Source organism: Lonchura striata, chromosome 16 (genome assembly GCF_046129695.1).
Source record: "Lonchura striata isolate bLonStr1 chromosome 16, bLonStr1.mat, whole genome shotgun sequence".
NCBI classification, from domain to species: Eukaryota; Metazoa; Chordata; class Aves; order Passeriformes; family Estrildidae; genus Lonchura; species Lonchura striata.
In genome coordinates this window covers 5,795,457-5,807,765 of record NC_134618.1, presented here as the reverse complement: position 1 = coordinate 5,807,765, position 12,309 = coordinate 5,795,457, and the positions used below count along the sequence as shown (strand labels likewise).

Here is a 12,309-nt window from a genome sequence, read left to right as displayed (position 1 = left end):
CCTGCCAGGCTGGATGTGAACTCCAGCAGGATGCAGGAGCCTGCAGGGCTCCAGAGCTGCCCAGCACCTGCACCCAAACACGCCCAGCCAGCAGCTCCCGGGAGCTCTGCAGCCATGGGGCAGGACCTGCTCCTAAAGCCAGCTCCAGACCTGTTCCTAAATTCAATCCCAGCCCTGTTCCTAAAGCCAATCCCAACCCTGTTCCTAAATTCAATTTCAGATCTGTTCCTAAAGCCAATCCCAGCCCTGTTCCTAAAGTCAATCCCAGATCTGTTCCTAAATTCAATCCCAGCCTTGTTCCTAAAGTCAATCCCAACCCTGTTCCTAAAGCCAATCCCAGACCTGTTCCTAAATTCAATCCCAGACCTGTTCCTAAATTTAATCCCAGACCTGTTCCTAAATTCAATCCCAGACCTGTTCCTAAAGCCAATTCCAGATCTGTTCCTAAATTCAATCCCAGACCTGTTCCTAAATTTAATCCCAGACCTGTTCCTAAATTCAATCCCAGACCTGTTCCTAAAGCCAATTCCAGATCTGTTCCTAAATTAAATCCCAGACCTGTTCCTAAAGCCAATCCCAGATCTGTTCCTAAATCCAATCCCTGTTCCTATAACCAATCCCTTCAGAAGCAGCTCTGGCCAATTCCTGTGCACACCAGCACACAGCCCTTGCCAGGCTTCAGTATAAAATGGGATTTTGTAGCTAAATTCCTGTGTACCACGGTATAGATTTTCTGGGATATAATAGCACCCGCTCATGAGGATCAAACAATGGTCATATATTAAAAATTATTCAATGTCTACATTGCAAATATGTCAACTCCTCCAATTACACTAATTGCAATGCATTTTAAGATCAACACTCAAAGGCACTCTTATAAAATACAAGTTTTTCAATTTGCACATGGTCTCATTTTAATTTCTCTTTTACATCTTTTACTTTTCAATACAAGCTAATATTTTTTTCTGTCAGAACTAGAATATATTTGGTATTTAAAAGGAGGTCAAAAGTAACATTCATGTATAAACAACCAAGCTCCATTATTTCTGCTGCTCCAGCTTGGGATAATTTTGCCACCTGTCCCTGTCAGATTTTCTTTAAAGAAAAAAAGGAAGTTTATGTATGAAAACAAGGAAATAAAAATATTCAGAGGTGAACCTTGGCATCTGTTTCACTAGATTTGGCAACACTGTAATAATAAACTATGTAGGAAAGGAAATGGGGTGGAATATGTCCATGAGAAATCATATTTCTGAGCACAATCAATATTTTTATATCCCTAAAATCAAAATAATAAGGATTCTAAGTAAATAGGCAACATAACTGCTACATATTCAAGTAAATGCATAAGTTTAAAACAAATTTCTCTGGCCAAAATGATGGATTTTTACTCTAGGTAAAAATCCACAAGATTTCTTTTTGAGTATCTTCTAGCTTTAAGATAAATGCATGCAAATGTTTTAAACATATTGAAATTTTATAACCACATTTTTGGCAATAAATCTATTTCAACAATAGCAGCAATAATATATTTTGTAATATGAACATCCTCATGAAAAGCAAAATCAGGTGTCCCAGCATTGATATAACATGAAAAATAATGAATTTACGTACTTGGAGCTTTTTTAGATCTCTCTTTTCTCACACATTATGTTGTTATAACCCATTTTTTTAACTTCAGCTTCCACTGGAGGAGCTTCATCTGCAAACACTAATTAGCACAGGCAGGCTCAGATCTTCCTGGCTAGCTGGGTGATCATGCCTGCAATATGTTGCAGCCTTGGTACACGTCCTGTTTTCAAATCAAATATTTAGATACTATTCTGGAACAGCTGGAATTTATGTGAATCCTTATGAAATGGAATAGTTGACATCTTTTGACACACATTTTATAACAGCAACAAAAAACCCACAGACAGAAAAGACTTGATTGTAAGCACGCTCTTCCTCTTCTGATTGAATCAGAAGGCAATCTGCTGGTTTTTTTTTTATCTTTTATAATCAGAGAATAAAGGAAAAGTGTTTGAATTACAATCCAAAGCAAAAACAGCACAGCAAGAGAAACCCTCCATTCCTCCTGGGGAAGGATAAGGAAGCTGGGAGGCAGTTCCAGTGTTATCCAGGGTCTGCAGCCAGCCGGGTTATAAAGATGGAGATGTCCTCAGTGGCAGACAGGAGAGTTTTTGTGTCTCTCCCCGAGCTGGGGGTGTTCTCACCTGGGCCAGAGGCAGGTGAGGAGCTGCCACCCAGGTGTTTTTTTACCCCCTTTTCCCAGGCGTTCCTGCAGAGCTGGATGCTGGGGCAGGGCAGGGCATGGACACATCCCGCTGCCACTGCAGCTGGGTGTTAAACGGGCAGCTCCGGTTGAGCTCTGGGGTAAACTCATCATATTTCAGAGCCATGACAACTTCCCATGTAGGGAAAAGACCAAGAGGCAGTGGCAGCTGCTTCTGTGGGTGAGATTTAAAGAGGTCTCTGCTGGAAAAGCAAATGCAAGAAGCCCCTTTAAGCAAGAATAGTAGAAGACCTAAGGGATCGCTCTTAAAAAGCTGTTGAGAAGTTTTCCTAAATCAAAAAAGGCAGCACAATATGCTGATGCTTCAACACAACTGTGTGGGATATCAGCTGAAAAAGCATCTAGAACCAGCAAGTTGCTGCAATTTAGATACAAAAATACCAGAGAAATCGTGTATGTTTTTCACATCCACTATACATTTCCTTCAGAGATTCAATTATTCTCTCCATGCCACATTAAAACCAGTGGTACCTCCTATAGAGGAGGAGGAAATGAAAGCAAGCTAGTAGATAATATTGGAATGAGCAAAAGCTGGGAAGTGACAGAAAACAGAGACAATGCATACATATTGAAAAATAACATAAATGGAAAACGAAAGAAAAACTATAAAAAGGAATAGTGTAGAGATGAAAAGGAAGATAAGACAATGAAAATGCACACAAAGATTAAAAGCAGGAAAGAAGCAAGCAAAAGAAGAGGAAGGTCTTGTAATTATTTTTTAACAATTAGCAATTATTTTATATTTCTGTATAAAAACCTCCCAACACATTAGGAAAGGTCAGTCACGGTCAACCCACGACACTGTCACAGTTTTGTAAAAAAATTGCCATACACGTGTAGGATTGAAGACAGAAAAAAAAACAGGTTACTCTCTTATCCCTTCTTCTGGAATTTCTACAATTAACTAATAAATTATTGGCCATTTAATGTCTAGACTGTGCAATTTAAAATGACCAGCCAATTCTTTCTGCATATGACAGAAAAGCCAAATAGGGAGTGATGTGCATGGTAGAGTATTAGCTCAGTCTAATTCTTTTTCCAGTAAAGTCTGAAAGGAAGAACTTCTAACCCTTCCCTAAATGCATATCTGGTGAAAAAGAACATTTTCCTCTGTCTGCTTCTGCCTGCAATGTCTATCTCAGCCTGTCAAGCCACTGGTAGAGCATGAAGCAGCTTCAGATGGATTCACCTGCTTGCGGGTTAAGCCAAGACACGGGGACATGCCTTGTTACTGTCTTTCTAATACTGATGGATAGCCAAGTTAAATGCTTGAATCAAGCCACTCTTTCACACTGACCCTAGAAAGGAACAAATTAAGCAGGGAGAAGTGGTAAGCAAGCCCACACATGAGTAACATTTAATTAAAGTAATTCTGTGGGTGACTGGATGTGTGGGAATGTTGAAGAGAGATGTGTGGGAGAGGAATGAAAACTTGAGAGTATAAACAGGATTAAAAAAGTATTTTCAGGGTTGGGGGGTAATAGCCCACTAAGCCATCCTCAGCTGAGACCCACATGTAGTCATGCAGGAGAGTAAGTTTAGCTCTAGGCACAGACTGGCACATGAATAGAAATTCAGCCTCAGGATTTAAGGGAGAAGAGAGGAAATCTCTCTGCATAATCCTCATAGCTTTTAACTCAAACTTGGTCAATCCTGCAGCTACCTGTGCTACCTGACCACTCTGACCTCTCTAGTGGAGAGGCAGCTTCCTGCAAGCAAGGGTAAGAAGTTTGCTGGAGAACCAAGCAGTTACAAACCTGTTCTCATTCCAAGCAAGACACAAGTTTGTACTGCAATTACAAAGAGTTGGTGAATGGAGGAATCAACAACTTCTGATAAAGTTGCAAGCCATTAACAATCAATTATGTCAACTACAAGGGAATGGAAAACATCATTGCTCTTAGCTAACCTAACACAGCCCCTCATGCATGTAGTGAAAATGAGCTAATTTCCACCAAAAAAAATCCCCTCATAAGGATCAATTTTAATTACCATGCTGTAATGTGGAGCAAAGATGCAGAAGGTCAAATATAAAAGCAGGTGAAATTGGCTATTTCATCACACCAAGGTCCCCTTTGAAATTTATGCTCAGCGTATTCAGCAAAATGTGCAACAATGGTTTTTTCACTATCCATATGAACCCAAAGCACAACCAAGCACAACCAAAGCATTTGCATGCCATGGCTACTTAGATGGCACAGAGAGAAGAAAAAGTCAATAATGTAACATGTAAAATAATTGGTATGGAGAAGTAAAGAGCCCAAGAGACAATACAAAGTACAAGAAAGCTTAAAAAACCAATATTAGCCCAGCTCTTTCAGGGACAAGCAGGAAGAAAATCCTAAATTGTTTAATTGGTCAATTAAACTTAACAGATTAGAAATTAATTGGTAATGCTTTCTAGCAGAAATTTTAGACATTTTTCAAGTTGCTGTATTATGACCATCTCTGGCTGACAATGTGATTGAAAGACCTCTGCAATGTTTTGTGCTTCAAATCTGCCTTAGAACTGGCTGGAATTACCTACTGAAGTGATCTAAGAACTGTTAGTGTGCCCTACGAAGAGCATTCAGAAGGGTAATCAATGGCATTCAGTTAATTTATTAGAGCAAACATGACTAAAGATGACAGAGCATAATTGCTCTCTTTATCCTTGTTGGTAGGGTTTTTTTGGTTTTGTGGAGCAGCTTCAGCTTTAACATTTCATCACGTTCAAGCAGGCAAAAATGAGGAAAGTTAAAAATCACAATATCTATAAAACCCCACAAAAGCAGAATCATATTTTCTCTGTTTTCTATTTCAACATTTTCAAAGTTTTCTTGCTGTGAGAATCAAAAGGTAAAAGAAGCTGAGGTGATACCTGAATGACAAAGAAAAGGCACTGAGATCTCAGAAGCGTCTCAGGCACGCTCCTGTACAGTCAGCTGGCAGGGTAGGGCTGCTGTCCTCACACCACGTACCCACTCACAGAATCACAAAACCCAAGTTCACTCAGCAGCACAGAAAAAAAGAGGGTGGTTATTTATCCTGTTCCCAGCCAAAACAAGGAAATACAAACAGGCACTCCATAAACAGCATCGTGGGAAACAGTGTCAGGTTCTGTGTATCCTGGAGGAGAATCTATTTTAGAGCTGGCAGTGCCAGGCAGAGGGGCTGAAGTGAGCAGTGTGTTCCTGTACTCCTCAGCACCAGCAAAGGAGCACACGTGGGGCACGGCTGCAAAGCTGGCACGCAGGGCTCTCAGCGAGGAAGCCTCTTAGAAGCAATAATGCCTATGATCACAAGTCATTACCGAGCCTCACGGCCCCAGCACAGCATTATGTGATCTATTTGGGATGTCAGTTTTGATCTCCTCACTATGGAGCAGGAGCTGGACTGGGTTCCTTGCTTCTGCAGCTCTGAACCACTCAGGGTCTCGAAATAAGCTCCTTGAAATATTTCCTTCAAGGAGCAGTTGGGACCAGATATAATAGGTAGTATAAATGAAATAGCACACCATGCTGATAGAATAGCCTGCACCAGCAGGGTATGATTTAGATGAATAAACACTGCTGTAAGAGTTGTCAAAGCATTATCAGCTATCTAGCATACCGGTGGCAAACATCTAGAGACAAAAATGTGGCATTGAAATGGAATAAAAATTGGATCATTGATACCAGTTGGCAATAAAAAGCGTCCATGGAGGAATCTGACTTGCAAGACAGCCCCTTTGTGGTGAAAATTCCATTCCTTTGCAGGGGGAGCACAATGCCATCCTGTAGAGAACTAATTGGCATGGTTTTCTGCCCTGGAACTCTTCTGCTCCTTGCCAGTCACAATTAGGAGAGAGCAAACGAGCCACCCCTTCCCAAACCACAGAAAACTGTTCCAGGTACCCTTTGGAAACCTCTCTCTGAACATTCAGAGGCAGGGCTGAGCTCAGCAGCACTGAGAAGGTCCCAGCCACTCTGCAGGCACTTGGCAGGCTGGAGTCCAGGCAAGCTCAGCTCGGGGCCCCCATGAACCAGCCCAGCACAGAGACCTCGGGTTTGAACATTTCTGCCTCCCTGACACGCTGCTGCAAGAGCAGCTGAGGCACACCTGGACACCAAGGGGGATACAGCACACATTTCATGGATGCATTCCACTTTTAACGTGGAATAGAACTGCATGAAGCAGCCAGTGCAGCCCACACCCCCAGGAGACAAAGAGGTCACGAATGGAGTAGTAGGAGAGAAAGAGGAAAAAAGAAAGAAACTATAGGGAGGAAAACTTATACTAATAACTGACATAAAGGACAGAGCAGGAAAAAGAGCTAGTAAAGGCCAGAAATATGCTGCAGAAAACTGTAGTAATAATCTACTCACCTGCAGGTTTAGACAACACACTAAAGTACTTTAAATGCTCCCTACTCCCTGCTTTCTTACCCAAATTAATACGCATAACACAGTCAGTAATTGGTACACTAAATCCCCCAAAATATCAGCAAAGGTTGTACATATCTCACTTCCCCAGAACAACAAAGTTCAACATGGTAAATAATTTTGCAGTCCAGAGCATCACTAAGCCTTCACAAATCCTCAGACTGGCCTCTGCAACATGACTAAAAAAGGCACAAACACAGATAAATTAACACCAAGAAAAGAAAACATCAAACCTACAGGCCATTACACTCCAAATAATATAAAACATCTCAAGATAAAACAGGGCAGATGGAACAACAGACATAATATCTAATACATCAACTATTTTCACACAGAAGTACCAGGTTCAGTGGGTGCCATCAGAGGAGTTTTGGTAGTAACCAAGCTGAAATTTAGTTCTAACAATGAGGCTAGAGGGGAAATTCCTTATCATCTTCCCAGGCCAGGGACAACCCACACCTCAGTACTGCAGATCTTCTACAGGGCTTGAAGGGCACTGCATCCTGGCTGCTGGTGCTCAACACTTCAGACATGTATGGATCACTCCTGCATGTAAACTCCCTTTTCCCTCAAGATTTCCCATCAAAACACACAGCTTCTCACACAACTTTTCAGCTTCTGAAGCCTAGTGAAGGGTCAGTCCAAAACAGAAGGACTGCACAATGATCTCAGGTTTTATGGAAAAGTAGAATTAATTTTAAAGCAGCACATTTTTTATATACACACATAAACTACAGAGAATTACTGCAACTTCAGCTCTTACCACACCATGATAGTTACTTTCATTATTAGTATAATACACTTAGAACAGGAAACACTAGAGAAACATTTACTTTACTATTACTTGCTCCCTTACACATGTCCAGCTAATGATCTTTTTATTTACACACACATCTCCTGCTGTCATCAACAGAAGTTGTGCAGGAAAGCCACAGGCAAAAACTGAACAAGTTTCCTCATAATTATTTATGTACAATACAATTGCATCTGTATATTTACACAGGTAAAGGCCTATTTCATAAAATGATTAAATGTCTTACTTAAAAATACTTTAATACATATAACTATTTAATGTAGCACTCCAAATCACTCTACAAAATCATCAGACATGTCACTTTTAGCATAAGTTTGTGACATACTTTTTATAGAGCCAACCTCTAGGAAGAAGCCATTTACTCTTTTTGTTAATGCGTTAAGACATGTTTGATGCCATACAACTCCAAAAGCCTGCAAGCACTTAAATAACCCATTGCTGATTATTGATTTGCATATATTCAAATGCCCTTCCATATTTAAAGTTAACAAACATATGGATCCAAAAAGATGAAAACCAGAGATGCTGAGACTCCAAGTAACTTCTAACAGTATTTTATTACCTACTAATAATTTCATATTATTTCAGCTAAGTCACACTGTCTTTAATAATTTACTGCCTTTTGATTCTGTCCCTTTTCTCCTGTTTCTTAGCACCACAGTCAGAGTTAGCAATCCCTGCACATGCAATCTGAGCACCTCTTGTTCCAGCACTTACTCTGACAGAATACTGTGTTACACGATTTTATCTAAATAGATTAAAACTGGTCACTGGGAAAGACACTTTCTAAAGTACAAGAGCGTGTCCGAGAGTATGTGAAGTACTTTTGAACATGAATTACAAGAGCACTCTGCACAAAATTGCAAACCCGTAATAAAACCCATGATTGGAATTTTGCTCAGTTTGTGGCAAATGGGGATCCTGTCAGTGGCTCCAGCTGGGCCAGGATCACAGCCTGGGCTGCAGTTGAGGATTCAAGAGAAGTTACACAGAACACATTTATTTTTATTATTTCTATCTTTACTGGGGTTTAGGTGGCACTAGACCCAGCGTGAGCTCCAGCTGCAGTGCATGATTCTTTCAGGCAGGAAGAAAGAACCTGGGACACTCAGAGAAAGCCTGGGATGTATCTCACCTCAGCATGGATTCAAGTCCTTCATGGAGATTAAGTCACCTCTGGCAAATTCTACGGTTTAGACAATTGCCCTGCAGTTTTTTGGTTCACATTGCAAAATTTTAAAATCCATTTTAATGGTGCATCTGCCTTCACATGTGCATAAATCTGTGAGTATGAAAAGTCACAAACTGGTTCTGCCTCCAACAGTTTGTTCTTAATCACAACAGTATTATTTTGTAAAAGATTGGCCAATTGATTGTTCTTTCAAATGCATGTCATGAACAGCTTACTGAAAGGAAACTAAGTAAAACCACTGGGACCTACCAAACAAATGCCACTGTGTCCCCACACCAAATCCACTTAAAACTCAACTGGAAATCAACTATTCTCAAAGCTAGCAGAAATTAGAAAAAAACATAATTTGTCTCCTTTGACAATAAAGACCACATGGAGGTACAGTGTTGACACAGTGCTATTGAAGCTCTCTTTCGTAATAAAAACTTTTATTATTAAACCCACAGAGTACACAGCTGGACCCTCATAATATTACAAAGCCCATGTTAAATTTGCCTGGGATCCATCTGCATATATCTATTTTTAAAGTCTCCACAGTTTGCCAAGAGCAATGGCTAATGCCACCTAGCATAACAGATTTTAAACCTAGGTACCTGTAATTAAATTGTGCAAACAACATTTGTCTATACATTTGTAAACCTGACTGGTGAACAATGTGTTAAATGTCAGTGCAGATCCATAGATGAACACACTTCTTGGAAACCTGCCTTTTCATTGCCCTGCTCTTGAGAGGGAGAGCATCCACAGCTTTCAATATAACATTAGAATTTAGAAAAAAATATCTTATTAAAAACTGCACCATTCCAAAACTTTCTCAAATAGACTCTAAAGTCAAAAGGAAGGAAATTTAATTCTTTATAAACAGCATGAGAGCTACTTCAAAATGTTCTGTCCATTCCTCTGTAAGAAAGGAAACCAGAATGCAAGGAAAGGATCCACAATAAAAAAAGGAAATAACTATACCATATTCCCTGAATATAACAGGTTAGTGGAATTGAAGTGTTATCCTGCAGAGAATGGAAATTCACTCCAAGGGGAAACAGAAGGGAAAAGGTGTCTGACAGGTAAAATACAAGTTGGATATTAGGAAGGCAAAAAGCAAGTAAGAGCAGATAGCAAAGGACACAAAACCAAATAACAATAAAGTCTATTTGCATATCAGAAGCAGGGAATCATTGGATTTGCTGGAGCTGGGATTGAATAGAGCACTCAAAGAAGATAAGGGCATTGCAGACAATCCAAACTGTCTTTTCACCAGCCTTTGCTACGGAAGATGTTGGGAAAACACATCCCTGACTTCTCTGATAAAGTGAGTGACATTTCTTCAAACTGAAAAATCAAAACGGGGTGAGGAAACACAGTCAATTGAAAGCAATAAATGATGAGGGATGAGCTCCTGTCCCACTCCCATCGACGGATCTTTTACCATTGATTTTACCTCTGTCAGTATTTTACTTCAGGATTGAACAGAAGCTGTTTGAAAACATGAAAAGGCTGAGCTGGCCATCACAGTGGATTGTTCAAGTTGCAGCAGTGGTCACAAAAACCAAGCAAAATCAGAGAACATAAAAGAACAAAAAGGGTACAGTAGGAAATACTATCTTTTTAGTCAATATCCAATCTCTTCTGGAGTATGTATTCAGCTTAGGATTCCTGCTCTAAACAAATGACTGTGGTATTTGACAAGAGTTAGACAATAATCAAAAATGATTATGGAAGCAAGTTTAAAAGCTGGAAAAAAACAGGAATTTAACTTAGCAAAGAGATGGATAAGAGGACACAGAGCTGCAAAGAATACTATGAGATTCCAGCAAATAGGATGCTCTTCAATTTAAACTTTCTCCCAGTACTGGAGAAAAGAGAAACTCAGGGCAATAAAAAGTTACCAAGTTAAAAATGAAAAGACCAAAACATTTTACTGCATAAACCACAAAAATGTGTAATTAATTCACAAGATTTTACCTGTCATAATAGCAAGGAATATTCTTTGGTGCCTTTGCTATTGCTTTCCTTTCTTGCACTACCCATATAAAGAAATTAGTGGCATGGTCATAAACATAAATTTGCAGAACTCATTTAAGAGAATGTGCTTTCCTTTTTTTCTTGCCCTAATGCATGAAACCTTTTAGGCTGGATATCAGCCAGGAAGGAAGGGGAGGTAAGCTGAGGCAGGGAGAATGGCTGAGGCAAGGATGAGGACAGCCAGGAGAGATGTTTCAGGCACTGCCTGTTCTGTGCTCCATCCTGCACATGCCACACTGGGGGCTGTGATGGCTCAGAAACCTGCCAGTTCTTGGCACTGGATATATTGGGTCCCACTCTAGAATTAAGACAGAAACACTAAACTATCAGTGTGTGAAATTTGTGACTTAAATTACAAGGTAGACCCTTCCAAGGAGTCTCTTGCATAATTCATGGCACTTCAGAACTTCACATATAAATCAAATAGATGGAAAGTCTATCATTTCTGCTCTGTTTAGCACAGATCCACACACAACTTGGGTAATGGCTGCACAAACAAGCTCTCTAGAAAATACAATATTGCAGACATGCTCTTCACAATACTAATTCACACAGTAAATTTTGTACAGGATCATTCAAGTAATACTTTTATTAAAACTACTTGTGTTGAAAACATAGAGGTCATAAAAATAATCAAATGAGTCTGGTTAGGGGTTTTTGGTAGCAAATGAATGCCTACAAACACTCATGTGCAATGTTTTTTCATACTTGACTTAATTAAAATTTATGCTGTGATTCATGGGCTGGCTATTAATCATTTTGTCCAACACTGTTGAAAATGAAACTCCTGGTTCGACAAAGCTCCAACACTTACTAAGAAGCTCCAAAACCAGCAAAAACACATTCTCCAGGTTCAACACCAAACTTTGCCAGACTTTCAACCTCAACAGGGTGCCTGAGCCTAACGCAAATGAAGCGTGCCAAGGAAAAAAGCGTTATTGATCAATACACACAAAACACAGAGCTTTAGAAAGAGCAGTAACCTTGACTTACTGTGGCTGTGCCGGAGACAGTTTGTGCATTTGTGTCAGCTGCACTCTGTTCGGAGTGTGTCTGAGCAGGAGGGTACATGTTTAACGTGTGCTCTGGAACAGTGCTTTGGCCTGTGTAGTCTGGAGCTGGATGCGGATGTGGGGCTGTGTATTCTGCAGGGATACCGTTCTGAGGTGGAGCGAACTGGGCTGAGGCATAAGGCTGTGCCATTGTGTCAGGAGGTGCTGTAGCTTCCTGATTACCCTGTGGAAATCAAAGGGAAAAAATAATAATAATAAAAAAAGGAAGAAACGTGCAGTGAGATAAAATAAGCGAAGGTCCTGCACCCGTAATGCAGAGAGCCTGAAAAGGGCACAGCAGCTGCTGCTTGAGGAGGATATTTCTTATCTGCATTAAATGCATTTTGCTAACCCTATTAAATATTATTATAATTAGACAAACAAATCGACTGCTCGCTGGATAATTGTAGACTAGCCTTTAGGTGGGAAAGGTCAGCAAAATCCGCCTGCACTAATGGTGCCTCAACTCAGACAAGGAAGAGGAACAAAGCCAGTTTATTCCAAAGGTTCCTGAGCACAACTGAGCACAA

The 12,309-nt window shown here is 40.2% G+C and overlaps 1 protein-coding gene across 50 annotated transcripts in view; it reads right to left on the bottom strand.

The window, feature by feature from the left end:
- Positions 1-12,309, bottom strand: part of RBFOX1 (RNA binding fox-1 homolog 1) — a 1,167,105-nt gene that overhangs the window by 114,980 nt on the left and 1,039,816 nt on the right. For 48 of the 50 annotated variants that reach the window (XM_077786836.1, XM_031506137.2, XM_031506136.2 and 45 more), the window contains one exon: positions 11,721-11,963. The exons of the other annotated variants lie outside the window; for them this stretch is intronic. In XM_077786836.1, coding sequence (XP_077642962.1) covers positions 11,721-11,963 — 243 coding nt within the window. The remainder of the gene's footprint in view (positions 1-11,720; positions 11,964-12,309) is intronic. 50 annotated transcript variants of the gene reach the window in all.